This window comes from Oncorhynchus tshawytscha, linkage group LG05, assembly GCF_018296145.1.
Source record: "Oncorhynchus tshawytscha isolate Ot180627B linkage group LG05, Otsh_v2.0, whole genome shotgun sequence".
NCBI classification, from domain to species: domain Eukaryota; kingdom Metazoa; phylum Chordata; class Actinopteri; order Salmoniformes; family Salmonidae; genus Oncorhynchus; species Oncorhynchus tshawytscha.
The window spans coordinates 47,593,973-47,618,752 of NC_056433.1; the positions used below are offsets into that span (position 1 = coordinate 47,593,973).

Below are 24,780 nucleotides of genomic sequence, written 5' to 3' on the forward strand. Positions count from 1 at the left end.
GGGTGACGAGATAGGAATCCACTTTGACAGATATGTCATCAAATGATGATATAAACTCTAGGTCATTATATTAGATGCATATGTCATTCAATTACAAGTCCATGACTATGTGGTTTTAATGTACCGTAGCTGTGGTTCCTCTTATTTTGGGATTGATATAACATTTTGAATCTATTTTTAATACATACCTAAGAGTTCATGCCTGCAAGACAGAGGCTTAGGTTACAGTCAATCGGTCCGAGCATTTGAACATTTTATATCACTACTTTGTATTTAATACCACATTGAAATAAAAGCCAGTGAGCCAGCAAAAAATTGTTAGTATTTTGCAACAGCATTTAGTAGTAGTTAGAAATGTCCTAACAAGGTAGTCATGCTGCCTGACAGTTGAACGACGCTAGCCTTGAGGAGGCCCTTACTCTTTTGGGGTTGTTGTGTGTAGTGTGATTTCCTCAGGGTCAAGCGACCTGGCTTCACGCCTACCTCAGGTCAATACCCCCTCCTACCATTTGCTAATCTGATGCACAGGGTAGGATAGTGCATGAGGGTCAAATGCATGTCCTGTTAAAGCTGAATAATTTGTTAGAGAAGCACAGGTTGTGTCCTGTGAACCGAGGGACTAGTGTAAAGATCCTAGCCTTGATAAGTCTGTTAAGAAATCCCGCAAGGGAGATCTCGCTCTTGGCATCTCTCTTGGAGTTTCTTTAATGCAGGGTTTCCCAACCACATTTTACATTTTTGTTTTAACCCTTATTGGGTCATTAAAGGTCAAATAAAAATTAAGTCACCAAGGACAAGGATTCGTTATTGTGGGGATAGGTGAATTTTCTTATTGTGGGATTTCATTATATTGTGTAAAAGCAAAAGCCTCCACAGTTAACACTCAAATGTTTTTGTTATTGCTCTGCTTTAATTCACTCAAATATTAGGTGTGAGCAATCCTGGTATTATTATTTATTAACTATATTTGTATATTCACATTTGCACAATTGATATACAGGCAGCGAAAAGAGACTTAGTTTACAGTTTTAAATGTGCAGACACAAGTGTAACTTTGGAATCAGTTATATGGGACACATACAGGCAATAAATAAACTAGCTACAGTACACCATCAAAGATCTAATTAAAATTGTTTATTATATGGTATGTATTATATGCAGAGTAATTTCTTATTTTAAGTTGGGTGAAGTATTCCACACAACCACTGAAGTGTAACAACAACGAACACAACACTATCAGTTCCGGTACAAATGATGATAGTAAGTTCCGGTACTACGGAATCATGGGAGATTGAGTTTCACAGTCCGTCACTCACAGCCCGCCACTTTTAAGTCATGAAATAAATAACTCAATAATTCACAAAACAATGATTTCCATGTGCTTAAACAATTGATATTGTCTTTTTACATAATTAATAACAGCGAGTAGCTAGCTAAAAAGCCCCAAATGTTCACTTTGAACCAAAGAGCTAACGTTAGCATACAAGATACGGTTGGCCAGAGTGAATAAATATCACTTGTCTACAAGGTGAACCAATACGCGTAACTAGGTGAAATAAAATAAGAGTTTAGAGTTATACGGGTCGAAATACAGAAAATGCTATATTACGGCTCAATTCTTGTCCGATGGCGAACCTTGCGTTCTAACAGTAAAATAGCTAGCTACATCCAAATAAGCAGTTATGTTTATTTGTACTAATAGCACAAACTCGCATCAAGTTTAAAGGAATTCAGAATGGGCGTGGCATCAGGTCTTCGGCGTTACAGTTGTGAGCGAGATGCGTCATGAGTGTGTTCTATTATTTAGTACATAAAAAACTTTGTGCTTATTTGTACATAGTTAATGAGAGACTGTGTCGCAACCACACGACTGCGCGTGTTAGCGCCACCGGTGTTTAATTTTTGTTGGACGGAAGAGAGAAAAAAAAAATAGCTGGCTAGCTTGGTCGCCGCAGATTTGTTTCTAAATTGGTTTCCGCGTACAGGTCAGTTTTTCGGCCTATTATTAATCACAGGAGTAGCGGTAAAGCAGGTACGTTAATCCAATGACAATGTATTTAGTGACCTAGTTATCTTTCCCATTCGTGCACAATGTAACTAGCTAGTAAGTTAAGTAGGTAACGTTCACTAACTATGTATGTGCAATGCGGTCCAGACAAACCGGCCTAGTAACGTTAGTAGCTAGCGAATGCTACTATGCCTTTATTTACTAATGTTACCTAAATAGCAAGCTATCTATTTATTTCCTACCGTCTCGTATTGTCTGCGGTGTTCACTAATGCAAGACATATGGCTTATAAACATATGCCAAACTTGCATTGATAGTTCGCTAATAGTGTTAGCCAGAGGTGAATAATAGGGGAACGAATTTTTTTTTTAAAGTCTGGTTTCAATGACTTAAGTAGACTAGGCAGTTATCGCATGATTGGTGTCTGTGAGCCACCCCCGGTCATTACGTAGACACACTTTTCAATGGTAAACTGCCTGAGTGAACGATTTTCATTTATCGACCATCATTGGTGTTAGTTAGTTACTGCATACTGCCAAAGATGGTCAGCTAACGTTACGTCTTAACGTTATCTGACTGTTGAGTCCATTTCGTCCTCGTCTGGTCCAAAGCTGCCAGTACTGGCTAACGTTAGCTAGTTAGTCAAATTAACGACGTTACTACATGCAATTTGAGCATAAATCGCGCCAAATAGAGCAATAAACCCGTCTTTAATCGAGCTCATTGGCTCCCAAATATGCCTGCCCTGCCTGCAACGATCTTCATTTACTGCCGTTACGCCCGGTATCTACTTCCAAAAAAGGTCTACATAAAAATGTACAAGCCACAGAAAAAATGTTAATGTATCGTTTTTTTTAAAACCTCTTCCAGTCAAGAACAATGCATACAAAACATCGGTTGTTGTGCATTTTTATTTCGATTTTTTTGGAAGTACATACCGGGAGTAACGGCAGTAAATTACAATAGTTGCAGGCATATTTGGTGAGTAACGGAAATATTTTGAGCTGGTGAAGGATAGCTTGAACCACATATTTTTATAACTTAACCAAGATAGACCACAGCCTGTCGTTTCTAATGGGAACACATCAACCAGTTTTTTTTTGTCGTAAATCCAATCTGGGGTGTGTTCATAAAGTCACTCTGGCTATCTACTCCGATTGTAGAGCGCACTCATCTGAGTGTCAGAGCGCATAATAACTGACGAATTTACAAACGCTCAACACCCGTTGAATATGTCGGTGTCAGCAAACGTCCACAGTTTAACCAGCTTTGCTAGGTTAAGTAAAATGGTCAGAGTGAAGTGTTCTCTCATTTTATGTCTGGAAGTAGATAGCCAACATTAGCTTGTGTACTTGACTGCCGTTGTGAGGTCAGAATGCTCGACTCAACACTACTCCTCAGCCAGAGCCTCCAGTGTGCACTCTGACCGCTCCGTGCGCGAAACGCTCTTAATTTACGAATGGACATTCTGGCAACACTGAAATAATTCAGAGCTTGCCAGATTGTTCCCCGCTGACCATTATACTCGCCCTAGCAAAGCTGTTTTCATGTTATCCAGATCGTTGGTGACTGTAACTGCTGCTGGCAACAATTGAATTACGCGTTTTTGCCGACGTTTACGGACACTGGCCATATTCAATGGGTGTTGAGCGTTCGTAAATTCATCCGTTATTCTGCGCTATGGCACACTTAGAGGAGTGCTCTGAAATTGGAGTAGATAGCCAGAGTGCATTTATGAAGGTACCCCCTGGATTTCCAGAGTGCGTTCTGGGCGTATGTAAATTCAGAGCATTCAGAGCCCACACTGGACGCTCTGGCGGAGGATTAGGGTTGACCCGAGGGTTCTGACCTTAAAATGATAGTCAAGCACCCAAGCTAACGTTGGCTAGCTTGCTAGTTATTTCCAGACATAAAATGAGAGAGCACTTCACTCGTACCATTTTACTCGCCGGTTAGGCTGTTTTCAGGTTATCCAGATCGTTGGTGACTAACTGTGCTGCTGGCAACAATTTAATTTAATAAATGTTTTTGCTCACACTGGTCCTATTCAGCGGGTGTTGCACATTTGTAAATTCATCAGTTTTTCTGCAATCTGGCACAGTCATGCATTGCATATTTATATTAAGGAATGCCTACTCTGAAGTGTGCATTTGCAATTACTCATTTCGCCTTTGCCGTCCTAAACAACGCAATTTAAAACTTAGTCCACTGTTCAAAACAGATTATAGACATCTACTTTCTGCATGACACAAGTGTTTTTTCCAACAATTGTTTACAGACAGATTACTTCACTTATAATTCACTGTATCACAATTCCAGTGGGTCAGAAGTTTACATACACTAAGTTGACTGCCTATAAACAGCTTGGAAAATTCCAGAAAACTATGTCATGGCTTTAGAAGCTTCTGATATGCTAATTGACATCATTTGAGTCAATTGAAGGTGTACCTGTGGATGTATTTCAAGGCCTACCTTCAAACTCAGTGCCTCTTTGCTTGACATCATGGGGAAATCAAAAGAAACCAGCCAAGACCTCAGATTTCTTTTTAGACCTCCACGAGTCTGGTTCATCTTTGGGAGCAATTTCCAAACATCTGAAAGTACCATGTTCATCTGTATAAACAATAGTATGCAAGTATAGCCACCATGCAGCCATCATACTGCTCAGGAAGGAGACACGTTCTGTCTCCTAGAGATGAACGTATTTTGGTGTAAAAAGTGCAAATCAATCCCAGAACAACAGCAAAGGACCTTGTGAAGATGCTGGAGGAAACGGGTACAAAAGTATCTATATCTGCAGTAAATGAAACCTATATCGACATAAACTGAATGGCCGCTCAGCAAGGAAGAAGCCACTGCTCCAAACCCGCCATAAAAAAGCCAGACTACGGTTTGCAACTGCACATGGGGACAAAGATCGTACTTTTTGGAGAAATGTCCTCTGCTCTGATGAAACAAAAATGGAACTGTTTGGCCATAATGACCATCACTATGTTTGGAGGAGAAAGGGGGAGGCTTGCAAGTCAAAGAACACCATCCCAACCGTGAAGCATGGGGGTGGCAGCATCATGTTGTGGAGGTGCTTTGCTGCAGGAGGGACTGGTGCACTTCACAAAATAGATGGCATCATGAGGAAGTAAAATTATGGAGATGTATTGAAGCAACATCTTAAGACATCAGTCAGGAAGTTAAAGCTTGGTCACAAATGGGTCTTCCAAATGGACAATGACCACAAGCATACTTCCAAAGTTGTGGCAAAATGGCTTAAGGACAACAAAGTCAAGGTATTGGAGTGGGCCATCACAAAGCCCTGACCGTAAAATTTATGGGCAGAACTGAAAAAGCTTGTGCGAGCAAGGAAGCCTTCAAACCTGACTCAGTTACACCAGCTCTGTCAGGAGGAATTGGCCATAATTCACCCAACATATTGTGGGAAGCTTGTGTAAGGCTATCTGAAACGTTTGACCCAAGTTAAACCATTGAAAGGCAATGCTACCAAATACTAATTGAGTGTGTGTAAACTTCTGACCCACTGGGAATGTGATGAAAGAAAGAAATGCTGAAGTAAATTACTCTACTATTATTCTGACATTTCACATTCTTAAACTGAAGTGGTGATCCTAACTGACCTAAAATGGGGGATTTTTACTAGGATTAAATGTCAGGAATTGTGAAACTGAGTTTAAATGTATTTGGCTAAGGTGTATGTAAACTTCTGACTTCAACTGTAAATGTTTAATCGATGAGAGAATTTGGTGAATCTCGGCCAAAATCCCCATCTCATTCCATCTTCTCCCACTACCGACTAGTCGGCTTCCTCTCTACCATATTTGGTAGTGAGTGGATACGCCAAGTGGTTTCTTCACAGATATTTCAACAGATTTATAAATGTCTCGTTGTTCTATCGGTGCTTGAATGGTAGCTTTCTGGGCAGAAAGTAGATCTCGTCATATTCATCCTCTCCTTTGCCAAGATACTGGTTCAGCTAGGACCCCCTCCGCCTGACTTGTTTGTTCATTTGTAGCGAACTGTTACTTTTTTTTTATTTCAGCATCTGCATTTGTGAAGCATCTACATGGCAGTCAGAAGGGGACACATCAGATACCTCAAAGTGAGTGGCTCTGTCAAATGTTTTTGAAAGTTATTTTGTAACTATCCCAGTGGGCAAAACCAGGTTGAAAAGACGTTTTATTCTGGTTCAAAAGGGACACGTTTTTTTTCACGTCTTTTTACTGACCAGAATATGATGCATTTTTCTGACCAACTAAACAACCAGTTGGTCATAATTGTGACCTTTTAATCTGACCAAATGGTCATCATTCTGACCACCTATATTATGTAGCCTACTGGTCATAGTTAAGACCTTATCACTTATCATAACCTGGTAATGACCACCTGACTGCAGTATATTACCTACTGTAAAAAGTATTTTGGAGGATAGTTGGATATTGAAAACATTGTTCATTATATTTCTATTTATTTTCCAAGTTACCAATTAAAGTTGGAATCTGAAACGTATATTCTTACATTTAAAATAAATCACGCAATGGCAAAAACAAATGTTTTAACAAAATTGCACATCTGCATACAGTAATTGTTTAATAATTCACCCACAGGCTTTACACGCATAGAAATACTGGTACAGAGTATATAAAGTCCCATTGTTTTATTTTATTAATGATTAAGAGTGGCGGGGTGGGGTAGATCCTCATCAAGGACCTCTGAGCACAGAAGGTGAACTGGAGCATGGTGGCCCTCTTGAAGAGTGGTGTGATGGGTCAGATCTGCAGTGAAGAGAATCGGCACATTTCAACTTTATCAGTCTGAGATTTGAAACGGACATCCCTGAAGAAACTTTGGACTCAGCTGGCTAAAAGTTTCGCAGTTATAGCTTAGAGGGGTGGCAGGTAGCCTAGTGGTTAGAGCGTTGGACCGGTAACTGAAAGGTTGCTAGATCGAATCCCTGAGCCGACCAAGTAAAAATCTGTCATTCTGCCCCTGAAGTAGGCAGTTCCTAGGCTGTCATTGTAAATAAGAATTTGTTCTGAACTGACTTGCCTAGTGTTAGGTTCTAACTCTTGAGTGTAAAAACTCTACAGGCACTATGAAAGCTTAACCAAGTTTACTTCCTCCCAGAGGATAAATACAGCTGCATTAGCCAGAACATGTTTCCACCAACACAAGTGGGTGTATGTACAGTGGGGCAAAAAGTATTTAGTCAGCCACCAATTAAAAAGATGAGAGGCCTGTAATTTTCATCATAGGTACACTTCAACTGTGACAGACAAAATGAGAAGAAAAAAATCCAGAATGAATTTATTTGCAAATTATGGTGGAAAATAAGTATTTGGTCACCTACAAACAAGCAAGATTTCTGGCTCTCACAGACCTGTAACTTCTTTAAGAGGCTCCTCCTATGATGTAAATTACAGGCCTCTCTCCTTTTTAAGTGGGAGAACTTGCACAATTGGTCGCTGACTAAATACTTTTTTGCCCCACTGTATATATATCGAATTAAGATGCACTCCTCCTTCTCTCCAACCCTTATATATTTTATGGTTCGACAGGATGGGGTGTTAAACCGTTCTCTCTACCTTAAGTTGGCCTGACCTCAACCCCCTTGATGCCTCCACCCGTATCACCGATAGCAATCCTGTGACTGCCTCCCCTCTACCCAGCACATTCCAAATCCATCTGGCTCATACAGATAACCATTAACTTCTGATGTAAAAACCAGTCTCTATCACTCCTCAGATACTAGAGTATTACTTCTGATGTATCATGTCTCTAGTATAATAATGTTCCAAGTTTAACCCAGAATCTAACAGTCCCCCGTTTGGAACATTTAACTCCATACTGTTCAACACTAGGAAATTACTTAAATTGACTAAATAATGATGATAACAAAAAAATGATTGACATTCCCAGTTATGCTTATGACCATTGGTCTATATGCACACTCTTCATCACACAACACAATGCCATTCCAGCTGAAGTTGTTAGCTTCCTCCGCTTCAGCTGGAGCTGCTTTTAGTTTCTCCGCTTTCTCCCTCTGGTTCCTAAGAGAGTGATGGCACAAAACTTGCAAAGCAACGAGAAACACAAAACATAACAGTATTAACAATGTGGTAAGCTATGTGTAACAGTATAACTTTAGTCCGTCCCCTCGCCCATACCCGGGCTCGAACCAGGGACCCTCTGCGCACACATCAACAACAGTCACCCACGAAGCATCGTTGCCCATCGCTCCACAAAAGCCGTGGCCCTTGCAGAGCAAGGGGAACCACTACTTCAAGGTCTCAGAGCAAGTGACGTCACCGATATTAGCGTGCACCACCGCTAACTAGCTAGCAATTTCACATCCGTTACGTATGCTTAATTATATATGCATGAAACCCACAGTCTGAGACCATGACAATACCAACTCTCTTTTCACCTGACTCTATGCCTCCAGAATACTTTTCTGCTGGATTCCACAAAAATGAAAGCCCTAAAAAGCCTCCTCATGCTTTCGCCCAGTCTTCGCCTTTACGGCCCCAGGTTCCGAGAGGTGTTCCCAAGTCATGTCATTTTCACTTTATTCCCCATCTCCTCCATTGCCACCTGATAGACACGTCACCTGATAGGCAAGTGTGTATCCCTAATCTATGCTTCATCCTCTTGAGGTAACTCACTGTATATGCTTTCACATCAATGCCTTCAACATGTTGTTGAGAGTACAATTACCCCCAACATCTATCCTTTCAAATGATGCATTAACCAAAAACGGCTAACCCAACTATGATGTTAAAGTAGCTCCCAGACCCAACCCATCTGCATGCCTACAGTGGAATCTAGTCTCTCTAGCTCCACTTCCTCTGTCATGGTGTCCTCAAGCTCACCCATTATGCAGCTGGACCTCACTTCCCGTGAGAACTGTGCACCCACCGAGGAGAGACATGACTATCTTTACCGCTGCAGGTGCTGTAAGGAGTACTGTGTGTGGACCAGACCAACGCTGTCCCAACACCCTGCCCGGTGCATCTTGATGTACACTCACTCTCCAGAATTCAGCCCCTGCCCTTGGTTATCTCCTGCTCCTCATGTGCTGCTTTCACCTAAGGATAAACGCACTGCGACGAATGGGTCATTTCCTGACAACATGGACTCCCCCTTATGGCAAGATCACTAATTTGTGACATTTGAATAACAGCCCCTGTTTCCCATCGGTCTCGCAGCTCCCCAGCCATGTGACATGAGTCCTCATTAACTGATAACCCAACAATGCTACTAAAGTAACCCCTGCTACTACTAACATGGCCCATGATTACAGCCTCCTTCAATTACGGTCCCTACAGCGACTGCCGTGAGAATAACTACTGCATGTAATCTGTCAAGTGTTCGCCGGCTGTTAGAAATTGGGAAAGAGATTAATGAGTTGAAGAATATCCAACCTAACAAAACTCTGAGCCACAGGTTTCTTGAAAGTTTACCATAGTGTCTGAAATGCCACCACTATCTCTTCTGTCACCATGATCTGGGTATATGTAATGTTCAATTTAACGTCATAATAGTCCCTATATTGTGCACAGTTAGCTCGTAGGAGAGGGAGGACAACTATCTCCTGTAACAATATACATAGTCTGGGAATGATACCACATGTATCATGTCTCTAGTATAACAATGTTCCAAGTTTAACCCAGAATCTAACACTTTAAATAAAGAATAAATGAAAGAATAAAAAATAAATGTCTTCAAAAAAGAGCATCTTGCTCATATAAACTGAATAGAAATGCAACATGCAGCAATTTCAAAGATGTTACAGTTCATATAACGTTAGTCATTCAAATAATTTCATTAGGTCCTAATCTTTGTTTTTCATATGACTGGTAATACAGATATGCGTGACACATCTTCTTTGCATAGAGTTGATTAGGCTGTTGCTCGTGGAATGTTGTCCCACTCCTCTTCAAGCTGTGTGAGTTTGCCAGATATTGGCGGGAACTGGAACATGTACACACAAATCCAGAGCATCCCGAACATGCTCAATGGTTGACATGTCTGGGACATTTTCAGCTTCCAGGAAGTGTGCACAGATCCTTGCGACATGGGGCTGTTCATATCATGCTGAAACATGAAGTAATCATGTTTATACACTGAACAAAAATATAAATGCAACATGTAAAGAGTTAGTCCCATGTTTCATGAGCTGAAATAAAAGATCCCAGAAATGTTCCATACGTACAAAAAGCTTTTATAAATTATTTGACCACATTTGTTTCCATCTTTTTTAGTGAGAATTTCTCCTTTGCCAAGATAATCCAACCACCTGACAGGTGTGGCATAACAAGAAGCTGATTAAACAGCATGATCAGGATCACATTGGGCTGGGGACAGTAAAATGCCACTGTGCAGCTTTGTCACAACACAATGCCACCGATGTCCCAAGTTTTGAGGGAGTGTGCGATTTTTACCATACTGACTGCAGGAATGTCCACCAGAGCTGTTGCCAAATAATTAAATGTTCATTTCTCTACCATAAACCACCACCACCATTTGTTGTTTTTTGTGAAATTGGCAGTGCAACCAACCGGCCTCCCAACCGCAGAACACATGTAACCACGCCAGCCCAGACCATCCACATCTGGCTTCTTCACCTGCGGGATCGTCTCGGACCAGCCACCCGAATAGCTGATGAAACTGGGGGTTGGCACAACCGAAGAATTTCTGCACAAACTGTCAGAAAACGTCTCCGGGAAGCTCATCTGCGTGCTCGTCATCCTCACCAGGATCTTGACTTGACTGAAGTTTGCAGTGGTAACTGATTTCAGTGGTTAAATGCTCACCTTTGATGGCCACTGGCAAGCTGGAGCAGTATGCTCTTCATGGGTGGTTACAACTGTACCGGGCAGATGGCAGACACGTGTATGGAATTGTGTGGGTGAGCGGTTTGCTCGATGGTGGGGTTATGGTATGGGCAGGCATAAGCTACGGAAAAAGAACATGATTGCATTTTATCGACGGCAAATTTGAATGCACAGATAGCGTGACGAGATCCTGAGGCCCATTTTCTTGCCATTCATCCGCTGCCACTTCAGATCAAATCAAAGTTTATTTGTCATGTGCGCCGAATACAACAGGTGTAGGTAGACCTTACATTGAAATGCTTACTTACAGGCTCTAACCAGCGGTGCAAAAAACAAAGTGTGTGTCGGTAAGTAAAGAAATAAAACAACAGTAAAAAGACATTTGACAAAAGAGTAACACGGCTATATACAGGCACCTGTTAGTCAGGCTTATTGAGGTAGTAGGTACGTATCGTTAAAGTGACTATGCATATATGATGAACAGAGAGTAGCAGCAGAAAGAGGGGTTGGGGGGAGGCACACAATGCAAATAGTCCGGGTTACCATTTGGTTACCTGTTCAGGAGTCTTATGGCTTGGGGGTAAAAAGTGTTAAGAAGCCTTTTTGTCCTAGACTTGTCATTCCTGTACCACTTGCCATGTGGTAGTAGAGAGAACAGTCTGTGGCTGGGGACTTCAACAATTTTTAGGGCCTTCCTCTGATACTGCCTGGTGTAGAGGTCCTGGATGGCAGGCAGCTTTGCTCCAGTGATGTACTGGGCTGTATGCACTACCCTCTGAAGTGCCTTGTGGTCGGAGGCTGAGCAATTGCCGTACCAGGCAGTGATGCAACTGGTCAGGATGCTCTCCATGTTGCAGCTGTAGAACCTTTTGAGGATCTCAGGACCCATGCCAAATCTTTTTAGTTTCATGAGGGGGAATATATGCTTTGTCGTGCCCTCTTCACGACTGTCTTGGTGTGTTTGGACCTTTCTAGTTTGTTGGTGATGTGGACACCATGGAATTAGAAGCTCTCAACCTGCTCCACTACAGCCCTGTCGATGAGAATGGGGACATGCTCGGTGCTTCTTTTCCTGTAGTCCACAATCATCTCCTTAGTCTTGGTTACGTTGCGGGTGTGGCACCACACGGCCAGGTCTCTGACCTCCTCCTTATAGGCTGTCTCGTCGGTGATCAGGCCTACCACTGTTGTGTCGTCAGCAAACTTAATGATGGTGTTGGAGTCGTGCCTGGCCATGCAGTCATGGGTGAACAGGGACTACAGGAGGGGACTGAGCATGCACCCCTGGGGAGCTCCAGTGTTGAGGATCAGCGTGGCAGATGTGTTGCTATCTACCCTCACCACCTGGGGGTGGCCTGTCAGGAAGTCCAGGATCCAGTTGCAGAGTGAGGTGGTTAGTCCCAGGATCCTTAGATTGGTGATGAGCTTTGAGGGTACTATGGTGTTGACCGCTGAGCTGTCGTCAATGAACAGCATTCTCATATAGGTGTTCCTTTTGTCCAGGTGGGAAAGGGCAGTGTGGAGTGCAATAGAGATTGCATCATCTGTGGATCTGTTTGGGCGGCATGCAAATTGGAGGTCTAGGGTTTCTGGGATAATGGTGTTGATGTGAGCCATTACCAGCCTTTCAAAGCACTTCATGGCTACGGACGTGAGTGCTACGGGTCTGTAGTCATTTAGGCAGGTTGCCTTTGTGTTCTTGGGCACAGGGACTATGGTGGTCTGCTTGAAGCATGTTGGTATTACAGACTCAGACACTGGGTGTTGAAAATGTCAGTGAAGACACCTGCCAGTTGGTCAGCACATGCCCGGAGCACACGTCCTGGTAATCCGTCTGGCCCCGTAGCCTTGTGTATGTTGACCTGTTTAAATGTCTTACTCACGTCGGCTATGGAGAGCGTGATCACACAGTCGTCCGGAACAGCTGATGCTCTCATGCATGCCTCAGTGTTCCTTCCCTCAAAGTGAGCATAGTGATTTAGCTCGTCTGGTAGGCTCGTGTCACTGGGCAGCTCGCGGCTGTGCTTCCCTTTTGTAGTCTGTAATAGTTTGCAAGCCCTGCCACATCCGACGAGTGTTGGAGCCGGTGTAGTATGATTCAATCTTAGCCCTGTATTGACGCTTTGCCTATTTGATGGTTCGTCGCAGGGCATAGCGGGATTTCTTGTAATGTTCCAGGTTAGAGTCCCGCACCTTGAAAGCGGCAGCTCTACCCTTTAGCTCAGTGCGAATGTTGCCTGTAATCCATGGCTTCTGGTTGGGGTATGTACGTACAGTCACTGTGGGGACGACGTCCTCAATGCACTTATTGATAAAGCCAGTGACTGATGTGATGTATTCCTCAATGTCATCGGAAGAATCCCGGAACATGTTCCAGTCTGATAGCAAAGCAGTCCTGTAGTTTAGCATCTGCTTCATCTGACCATTTTTTTTATAGACCGAGTCACTGGTGCTTCCTGCTTTAATTTTTGCTTGTAATCAGGAGGATAGAATTATGGTCAGATTTGCCAAATGGAGGGCGAGGGAGAGCTTTGTACGCATCTCTGTGTGTGACAGGTGATCTAGAATTATAATTTTTTTCCTCTGGTTGCACATTTAACATGTTAGAGATTTGGTAGAACTGATTTAAGTTTCCCTGCATTAAAGTCTCCGGCCACTAGGAGCGCCGCCTCTGGGTGAGTGGTTTCCTGTTTGCTTATTTCCTTACTCAGCTGACTGAGTGCGGTCTTAGTGCCAGCATCTGTCTGTGGTGGTAAATAAACAGCCACGAAAAGTATAGCTGAGAACTCTCTAGGCAAGTAGTATGGCCTGCAGTTTATCACAATATACTCTACTTCAGGCAAGCAAAATCTAGAGACCTCCTTAGATTACGTGCACCCCCCGTCTTACCAGAGTGTGCTGTTCTATCCTGCCAGTGCAGCGTGTATCCCGCTAGCTGAATATCCATGTCATTCAGCTCCGATTCCGTGAAACATATAGTTTTTACAGTTTTTGATGTCCCATTTGTAGGATATTCATGATCGTACCTCCGTCTAGTTTATTGTCCAATGATTGCACGTTGGCGAGTAATATTGACGGTAACGTCTTCTGCGGATCCGGACGAGGCATCCGGCTCTTCTTCCCCTGCGTCGCTTCCTTTTGCGAATAATTGGGATGTCTGCCCTGTGGGGTGTTTGAGTCCTGCTTGTTGTTGTTGTTGTTGTTGCCACAGACCCATGTTGCAAGGATCTGCACATAATTTCCAGAAGCTGACACTATCCCAGTTTTTCTATGACCTGCATACTCACCAGACATGTTACCCATTGAGCATATTTGGGATGCTTTGGATCGACGTGTACGACAGCGTGTTCCAGCAACCTCATACAGCCATTGAAGAGTAGTGGGACAACATTCCACAAGCCACAATCAACAAGCTGATCAACCATGCAAAAGCGATGTCATGCTGCATGAGGCAGTCATGTGAAATCCATAGATTAGGGCCTAATTTATTTATTTGACTTCCTTATGAACACTAACGCAGTAAAATCTTTTAAATTGTTGCTTTTAATATGTTTGTTCAGTGTGGATAACTGGTCAGATTTGAACCAAATATCAACTAAATTAAGATTTCTTGAAAAACACTCATCTGGTTGTGATCTGGTTATAAGACGATCCGACCAGATTTCAACCAGTAAAATACGTCTTTATCATGTTGTATGCCCACTGGGATGCATTGTGCTGTTGCGTAGAAGTTTTGGCCTGCATTGTATTATGACTGTTGTGAAATGGACAAGAACTGGGAAAAGGAGTGGAATGGTGTCAAGTGCTCAGTTGTCTGCATCAAAGGATTGTAAATTAACCTGTGTTTCTTTTGCAGGTGTGTGAGGTACAGAGTTGTCAGGGTGACAACAGGGAGTCACAGCGGCATGGAAGTAAGGGTTCAATTAACATAAAGGTAAGTCCACCGATTTAACTTTGGCTGTATTTTGAGAAAGTATTCTGTTTTGCATGTCTTATTCTTTTGGAACATGGGCAGCATTCTCAATGATTGGATCTAGTTTACTGTTTCTCACCCTTGATGAAGTTGTCTTCAGAATGGCTCACTTCCTCTCATCCCATTCTTGTGAAATTATAGCAAGTAGTTTATGATAACGATTACGACGAACACATGGCAGATGAGCCTAAAGATGCCAAAACCAACCTTATCGTCAATTACCTGCCCCAAAACATGAGCCAGGACGAGTTGCGGAGTCTCTTCAGCAGCATCGGAGAGGTGGAGTCTGCCAAACTCATCCGCGATAAAGTGGCAGGTAATCCCTATCACAAAAACCAGAGTGAGTCCAAACCCTTTTCTTTTGACCTCAGTTAATTTACTTGAATCACTCTCCATAAGGTGGTACATGGCCCTGACCTTCTGTGTCTGTCTGCACATGTAGTCCACTACAAAAGTCTGATGTTGAATGTGACATCAAATATTTTTGTTTGACTTTACCAATATTTTCTTTCTTTATTACTACTCTGTAAATTCAATGCAGTATTTGTTGGTTACCGTAATTGTATTTGACTTTGTATGCAACTCCTGTGTGTTTCCTAAAATGTTTATTTTTTATATTTTTTATTGCAGACTACCTGATTTAGTGTTGGGATCAGGGATAGTATTTTTATTATTTTTTTCAACTCCTGTTTTTCTGTGCTATATATTACACCTTGTTACATCTGTTCTTTAAACTTTTGTTACTTGAGTATCTCTTTTAATGGTGGTCTTTGGAGTTTTGTTTATGGTCTTTGCGGTTGTTTTCTTGATTCATTGGGCATTATGGCTGCTCTATGTTATTAGATTTGGTGATAACTCCATATTGTAAAACCAAGCATTAAATACATTTTCTTTGGTGAGTAGTTATAATGGGATTCTATTTAATTTCAAATTGTAATGTGTGAATATTTATTGGAAAGAGGACGTTCAAGTTTTTTTTAAATTAAGTGTTCGATATCAAGGGTCGCATTAGCTTTTCATAAATCTGCATTTTCACAACGCAGACCATTTAAAAAAACATTTCACCTGCATTTTATATTGTAAGTCAAGTGTTTTACTTGAAGTTAGTCTTGCATTTTAACCTACTACTGAAGAAAAACTACACCGGAGGAAAGTACTGGAGAAAAGTACACTACACATCAGTGAGTCTGGTGATCCAATGATGAGCAAAGATACTTTATCTGAGTGGAGGTGAGGAAAAAATAAGAAACATGCACACTGCTCTTGCTAGTATCACTGCTTTTTATTAAGCTTTATGTATCGGCCTCAAGGCCCCCAAAAGCTCTGACGAAGTCCTTGAGGCCGTTACGTAAAGCTTAATAAAGAGCAGTGATACTAGCAAGATCAGTCTGCTGGTTTCTTCATTTTTCTCATCTTATTCCATTTACTATGCACCTGCAACAAAGATGGCATAGATGTGCGAGTGCCTTTTTGAATCTGAGCGAAGTGCAACCGACGCACGAAATAAGTCCTTTTACATTTAATGATTTTGCGCGAACTGAAGCCGAGCAGAATTGACCATTTTTGATCTGCGTTTACTAAAATGCAGCAAGATATATTTTTTCTGTTTGACCTTTTTCAGAATCCTGCATTAACGTGACCCCTGGATCATTTTGATAGAATACTAAAGCTTTAATCTACTGTTATTATATAAGGCTGTTACTCCCTTCTATTTGAAAAATGTTTTTTCATTTACACTATTTCAATGTGGGTCTTTTTTTCTTGAGCCATATTTCGCAGAAAATGTTTTCCTTTGCAAATGTTTTTGCCAAAATGCATTGTGCTGATATCTCCTGTGGGAAGACTGGTATCCAATCTGTAAATATGGACAAACTTTTGTTATTTTATTTTGTTGTTTTTTCCCCCTTTTTTTTTCTCCAGGCCACAGTTTAGGGTACGGATTTGTTAACTATGTTAACGCTAGTGATGCAGAAAGGGCTATCAATACCCTCAATGGGCTGAGACTACAGTCTAAAACTATCAAGGTAACGTGCAATCAGGTGTTTTCATGTTTCAACTGATGTGATATGTTTCTCAAGTAGTCCCTGGGCAGTTGAGGGGGAGCCCTCCTGCAAAGTGTCTATTTGCAAAAGCATATAAAGGTATTTGGGTAACATGTCTACTTAAACAATCATGTAATATTTAAATGTTTTTGTTCTATAATTTATCGGTTTTGGAAAGTTTGATTTGAAGCAGTTGGCCTGTGTGGGTAACCTGACATGGTTTTATTTTTGGCACATATTTATACTGAAGCTTATTAATTTTGTTCAGACTACTTTAGTTTTTAGTTTAACACTACTGGTTATTGCAGAGTTAATTTTGCTTGAGTGTGACGTGCCGACTCAAAGCCCTGCATCATTTCACAATTACATTTATTTTTATTTTCCTTTTATAGCTTAACTTTTCAAAATGAACCCATTTTTAGAAATTATATTTATTTTATTAAGTAGCTGCTCGGCAATGTGCATTCTCGCTCAGCACTGACAGAATTTTGTGGCTTTTAATATTTTTTTGTTCTTTTGTTTTTCTTTTAAAGTTTACGAGACATTTTGGGAGTTTTGATTTTGAATCGGATAAAAAAATATGTTTGTAATTTTGTCAAATTAATTCCAAAGCATTATTTTTTAAATAAATATTTTCCCTATAAATTGCACAATGGAAACTGACCTGTTGTCTTCTCATCAGGTGTCCTTCGCCAGGCCGAGCTCTGACGGTATTAAGGATGCCAATCTTTACATTAGTGGGCTGCCCAAGACCATGACACAGAAAGACGTGGAGGATATGTTCACACGCTATGGCCAGATCATCAACTCGCGTGTCTTGGTCGATCAGGCCTCAGGTAGGCAGGCACTGCACAAATATTTCTCATTCAGTCTGACTCAATTAAATGAGCACAAGGGATGCCACTCAAGTGGACTTTCCACTCTCCAAATCCTAACTATTAGAGCAAAACAATTTCTGGGCATCTGTAGCCTATTCCATTAATGGCTTCTCCATTTTCTTCCCTTGCTTCTCAGGCCTGTCCAGGGGTGTGGCCTTCATCCGCTTTGACAAACGGGCTGAGGCGGAGGATGCCATCAAAGACCTGAACGGGCAGAAACCCCCTGGGGCCTCGGAGCCCATCACAGTGAAGTTTGCTGCCAACCCCAACCAGGCCAAGAACTCCCAGGTCATCAACCAGCTCTACCACAACCAGGGTCGGCGCTTTGGGGGCCCGGTACACCACCAGGCCCAGAGATTCAGGTGAGTGGCCGACTGCACTACACAATGCATGTCAGTGCCCGTTTGTTAGCAAGGGTATTTTTGTGATCTCTGGGAGTTGAGACTAGAACCCCAGTCAACCTAGACCCCTGACTTGTTAGTGATTTATATTCTATATTTCCTTGGTCAACAGGCCTGCACCTTGTTTGTGGGTTATTTTAAACTGGCATCTATGGAGTAGTATTTGAAGAAGCGTTGTTCTGTGCCCCTGGCAGGTTCTCTCCGATGAGTGTAGACCACATGAGCAGCATGTCTACGGTCAGCGCTGAAGGGAACTCCACGGCCGGCTGGTGTATCTTCATCTACAACTTGGGCCAGGACGCTGACGAGGGCATCCTGTGGCAGATGTTCGGGCCCTTCGGAGCCGTCACCAACGTCAAGGTCATCCGCGACTTCAACACCAATAAATGCAAAGGCTTCGGCTTCGTCACCATGACCAACTACGAGGAGGCGGCCATGGCCATTGCCAGCCTCAACGGTTACCGGCTTGGAGACAAGATACTGCAGGTTTCCTTCAAAACCAGCAAGGGGGGTCACAAGTAAACCCAAAAGGGTGAAGGGGTACTTGTTTACCATACTTACAATAATAGAGGAGTGGGCGGGAACTAAATGAGATTGGAAAGGCTACACATTTGTTCTTGCAAGGGGATATCTACTTGGTTCTTATAATGTAATTTCTAGGCTAACTATCACTTAAATATTTCTTAGCTAGTAGAAAAGTAGTGTCTTCTTGCTGTGACATTAAAATAACCTACGCCATTGTGTTTTTTGTTGGGCACGGGGAGGGGTTCTGAAGTTTGCAGAAAGGTTGTTGTCCAATTCTTGTGGGTTTTGTGTGTCTGTGTGCCACATGCATGGTTGACGGTGACAATACAAAATCCTGCCATGTCTAATGGTTTGATTCCTACCTTCTTGTAATTACTCAATATTTTACGTAGCCATTTTATCATGATCAGTAGTTCTGATCCGGGCCTTGAATCCCTCGAGTCTTTCTACACTTCCATTCTGTCATTTTTAACACAAGCGTCCTTTGCTAAATTGGCACATCAGAGTATTAGATCAAGCTTGCCCTTCTAGATGTGGAAGTGGGCATGTGCTGGCAGTGACTCTTTATTTTGATATTTTTTGGGATTTGAATAGGTTTGAGGAAAGATTGCTATTTAATGAGTGACCAAAGGGGAGGACTGAAAAAAGAAAAAAGAGGTGTGTGTGTATAAATATATATGCGCGCACACACACACACACACACACCAATCATGCCCTCTGACATCCTTTTAATATCTGAAATGTAATAGAAACCTCAAGGTTTAAATTATTCAGTTGATTAGAAGATATTCTTCTGTCAACTGTCATTTTGATAATTGAGTATGCAAGCTGTACCTAGTCTTGTGTTTTTATTTGATTGAAACTGCCTTTCAATGTCACCTTGTTTCCCGTCATCTTTTTTTTTACTCTTTCCATTTAAACATTTTTGTAGTGGAAATTTTAGTTTGTTCCCGTTTTGAAAATTTTTGGAAAGTTACACTTTGCTTTTAATTTGGGTCATTTTAATTTGAAAGTTACATAAACATGACTAAATACCATTCCAACTTGGCTCCAGTATGTCTCCATACTTTACCTCTTAATTTGAATTGGAAAGCCTGTCTGCTTGGTTCAGTTAATTTGAACCTAATCAAGGTAACGCAGGAGGTTGGTTATGGGGTTTCTTATATGCTAGTATTTCCTCACAAGGCCAAATGATGGTCCTGGAAGGGAAGCTCACGGTTTCCCAGTTAGATGTGCATTATGGCCACTTCTGCGATTTGTGTGTACAGTCAGTGATTTTTTTTTTCTCCATTTGACTGTCCAGAAAAATGTATGTATTGGTCTTTTGCTGAGGAATGAAACATTTTTGGTAACAGCTGATAACATCCCCATTCTCAAATAATAAAACACTTCTCCATGTGAGAAGTTAAAGCTATTTGTTTTATTCTGGTTCTAGTTGCCTTCATTTTACCCTGAAACCAACCCTTGTGGGCTTGACTGGCTTGCGACAGACTAAGACCGCCTAGGCTTTGTGTGGGTGTTCAGCTTCTGGAAGGATCTGAAATGTACTGCACTGACCAGATGGACAAAACCTCTAAACGACACAGCAAACACAGCTATTTTTGGTGTCGTCTTCTGATAAAGGTTGGGCAGTTTTTTTTTATGGAAACCTTATCCTGTATCGATGGCCACAAAAACAACAACAAAAAACACTTCTGCGTTGAATGCTCCAATGAGTAATAAGTCATATGATGTAGCTGATTAAAAATCCATAATGTACCCTGATGAATGTTGATACATCAAAGGGTCTAGCTAGCTTTTATTTCTATAGTAGATATGAAAAGCTCAATACCCATGATTAGTTCACACAGTGCTGTTTTTGCTATAAGGTGGTTTAGTTACAATGAGAACCAGAACCTAACGCAAACCCAAGATGGTTGAGTTGTGGGAAAACCATTGACGCTAAGCAATCCTATAAGGGCTCACACGTCTGAAACATTGATAATCCACATGTTAACTTATTCTATTGACCACATTCCCATCAAATCCAACAAAATTGGCTGCATAGTGCCTCTGCCAAATTAGTCTTTACATTTAAGATGATAAAGTGAAAATGTTTATTTTCCACATCTGGACATTGTTTGCCAACTGTAATAAACTGCCTGGCGTGGAATTGTTGAATCCCTTATTACAAGTCTGTTTAAAAAAAATTGGGCATAAAAATAGATTCCAGGAGATTGTCAATTTGACCCAGATAGAGGCTGGGAGCATCAAAGTCCATTTTACAGCTTTATCTACAGTAAGGCTTGTATGTGATTATAGCACAGGATGCCTTCTGCATAGTAGGTCACAAAGTGCCAGCCTGCCAGGTTTACAAATGGCTTGTGTATTCAACATCTCAGTGTGTGTTGTTGGAGAAACAGAGGGCTTGAATTGAGGGCTGCAGTTAAATTGCCCCCCTCCCTCCTATAAACAGCTGTACACATGACCTGAAAATGTGTCATCCAGTGTGACCTAATTTAGCCACCAGGCAGTGGCATGCACCTTTCCTGTTCTTTAACCCTGACCAGACCAAGATTTGGTTGTGATTATACTGATCCAATAAAATACGTCTATTTTAGACTATTTTAATGCACTGATTGAGTCTATTTTAGACTATTTACACTTTGAGTTTTCAATATTTGTAGTCCACTAGATGGCAATATGCACCATGTTTCTGGGTTTTGTTTCTCCTCTCCTGCCAGCCTTATTTTTGCTGTGTGCCATATATGGAAATGCAGAATTGTTTTCTGCCCCTTGGTAATATGTGTAAAATTGCAAGAAATTAACTTTAAAACAGCAGCATTTTCTCTCAGCCTCATGGCAAAATGTGTGTGATGGCATGAGATTCACTATAAAACTGCACTTTTCTCTTTGCACCATGGCAAAATGTGTAGAATTGTAGGAAGTTAGCTGTTTTCCCCCCTAAATGTTTTTGTTTGGGGGGGGGGGAGGACTTGCTCAGACCCAGCAAAACTGTGGTATGCCACTGCATGCAGACTCCTAGGTTTGACCTACTAGCTGGTTAGTAAGCTGAGCTCCCTGAAAGTTGTTTTCACTCAGAGGACATTCTTTCCACTCAAACCAGGTCAGTTATTCCCACCCCTCTTCCTCGCTCTCTATCACCTCCAACAGAGCCAACAGGCAGCCAGGGGCATCTAGCAGTGGCCTACTACTCTGTGTATGCAAGTAGTCTGAAATATACATTGGATTTGATTATCATAAATTGAAGTGTTTTTTTTTTTTTGTCAATTTTGACCCGTTGTTTAACTACACAAATGAGAAAATATAACATAAGGCCCCCACTGAACATCTAAAACCACTTGTCACACCAGTGGTTTTCTATCATACTCAATCTCTCATGACAATGCATTTATGGTTTCTTCTTTCTAAACAAGAATGGGACCAGTTGTTGTTATGCCTGTCCACGCTCCAAATTGCCACTTTCCCTCCACAATGAAGCATGGCGCCCTGTTTATTTTGCAAGATATCAGATGTTGCCTCTAATCCTATTTCCTTTTTATGCCGCTGTTTTGTTGTTTTAGAGAAGCGTTACTCTCCCTAAAGGACATCTCTTTATGTGGTTGGACTGGAGAGGCAGGGTTTCTTAAACTATGAATGGGTCGGGACCCAAAGTGGGCCCTGGGCATGTGAGAGGACATATCAAATTAAAGTGTATTTGTTGCATACACAGTGCAGAAGATGTTAAAGTAGGTGTAGTAAAATGCTAATAATTCTAGCTCCAGCAGTGCAGTAAGTGTCTAACAGTACAATACGAATGCACAAATAACCCCCCCTCCCCCCATCCATTAGAACGAGCAATGTCAGAGTCCTTGAATATAAGTACATGGTTTGTATAGACAGTATGGACAATGTTTAAGTAGGAAAAGGTATGTACAGCAGTAGTTATATAGGATGAGCTATGTCGACAATAGAGTAAATACATATAAAGTGAGTAATCGATTAGCTTAATTTCGGAGATCAAATTCAATTTAAGCAGGAATGCTTATCATATCTAACTACAGAAACGATTTCAGAACAAATTGTTAGTGACCAGTGTTCAATGCCTCTATGGTAGTAGGGGTGAAATGGCCGTGGCTCGGGTGGCTGAGGTCCTCGATGGTCTTCTTCGCCTACCTGTGACAACGGGTGCTGTAGATGTCCTGGTGGTGTAGATGCGCCCCTGGTGATGCATTGAGCTGACCGTACCACCCTCTGTTGACAATGGTGCATCTGTAGAAGTTTGTGAGACTTCCGTCAGCCTCCTGAGGTTGAAGAGGCTTTTTTGCATCTTCACCACGGTGTCGATGTGGAGGGACCATTTCAGGTCTTCAGTGATGTGCACGCAGAGGAACTTGAAGCTTTTGTGTAGGTTGCGATTATGAGAATACATCTACAGTGCCTTCAGAAAGTATTGACACCTTTTGACTTTTTCCACATTTTGTTGTGTTACAAAGTGGGATTACAATTTATTTTATTGTCATTTTTGTCAACGATCTACATAAAATACTCTGGAATGTGGAAGAAAAATTCCAACATTTGTAAAAAAAAAAATATATATATATATATATATATATATATTGATATAATATATCTTGACTAGATTAGTATAACCCCATGAGTATGCATTAAGGTGTCTTCTAGAATACACATTTCAAACACGAATGTAGACAAATGTATGCATTTCTATAGCTTTGAAAATATGTTTTACAATCGTGAGGGAGGGCCAAGATGGAGGCATGGTGGCTTCAACACAGCGCCCCCTATTAGGCACCTAGTGTATATATAAATCATTAGTCAATACATGTTATAATCACCTTTGGCAGCGATTACAGCTGCCTAAGAGCTTTCCACACCTGAATTGGGCAACATATGATATTCAAAATTCTTCAAGCTCTGTCAAATTGGTTGTTGATCATTGCAAGACAACCATTTTCAGGTCTTGCCATAGACTTTCAAGTAGATTTAAGTAAAAATGTAACTCGGACACTGTCTTCTTGGTAAGAAACTCCAGTGTAGATTTGGCATTGTGTTAAAGGTTGTCTGCTGAAAGGTAATTCCTCTCCCAGCGTCTGGTAGAAAGCAGACTAAACCTGCTTTTCCTCCAGGATTTTGCCTGTGCTTAGCTCCGTTCCGTCTATTTTTTTATCCTGAAAAACTGCCCAGTCCTTAACGATTACAAGCATACCCATAACATAATGCAGCCACCACTATGCTTGAAAATATGGAGAGTGGTATTCAGTAATGTGTTATGTTGGATTTGCCCCAAACAACACACTTTGTGTTCAGGACAAAAAGTTAATTGCTTTGCCACATTTTTTAAAAATATTGCTTTAGTGCTTTGTTGCAAACCGGATGCATGTTTTCTGTACAGGCTTCCTTCTTTTCCCTCTGTCAATTAGGTTAGTATTGTAGAGTAACTACAATGTTGTTGATCGATCGTCCATTTTCTCCTATCACAACCATTAAACTCTGTAATTATTTTAATGTCACCATTGACCTCATGGTGAAATCCCTGCACGGTTTCCTTCCTCTCCAGCATCTGAGTTAGGAAGGACACCTGTGTCTTTGTAATGACTGGGTGTATTGATATACACCATCCATAGTGTATTTAATAACTTCACCATGCTCAAAGGGATATTCAATTGTGTTTGACCAGATACAATGCTATTTTACAGTAAATAAATTGACAACAGACTTTCAGCACGCTTATAGGGAAGGATATTCAACAAGCACATCACTTACACAAATGACTGATGATTGGCTGAGAGAAATTGATGATAAAAAGATTGTGGGGGCTGTTTTGTTAGACTTCAGTACGGCTTTTGACATTATCGATCATAGTCTGCTGCTGGAAAAACGTACAGGACCAGTCAAAAGTTTGGACACATCTACTCATTGCAGGGTTTTTCTGTATTTTTACTATTTTCTTCATTGTAGAATAATAATGAATACATCAAAACTGTGAAATAACCCATATGGAATCATGTAGTAACCAAAAAACTGTTAGGAAAAAAAGTGTGTGTATATATATATATATATATATATATATATAGTTGTTGTTGTTGTTTAGACTCTTCAAAGTAGCC

General features: G+C 41.3%; 1 protein-coding gene across 5 annotated transcripts; it reads left to right on the top strand.

The window, feature by feature from the left end:
- The first annotated feature begins 1,750 nt into the window (after window positions 1-1,750).
- On the top strand, window positions 1,751-20,087 carry LOC112250688 (ELAV-like protein 1). 5 transcript variants are annotated; one of them, XM_024421041.1, is made up of 8 exons: window positions 1,751-2,032; window positions 6,060-6,119; window positions 14,711-14,788; window positions 14,969-15,167; window positions 16,748-16,851; window positions 17,552-17,705; window positions 17,884-18,109; window positions 18,343-20,087. In XM_024421041.1, exons 2-8 carry the CDS (start codon window positions 6,084-6,086, stop codon window positions 18,668-18,670), a joined length of 1,125 nt encoding a protein of 374 aa, XP_024276809.1. In that variant the 5' UTR covers window positions 1,751-2,032; window positions 6,060-6,083; the 3' UTR covers window positions 18,671-20,087. The 5 variants fall into 5 exon arrangements, with proteins under 5 accessions (XP_024276809.1, XP_024276811.1, XP_024276810.1 ...); XM_024421043.1 differs by having other exon boundaries at window positions 14,969-15,143; XM_024421042.1 differs by having other exon boundaries at window positions 1,751-1,985.
- Window positions 20,088-24,780: the final 4,693 nt, after the last annotated feature.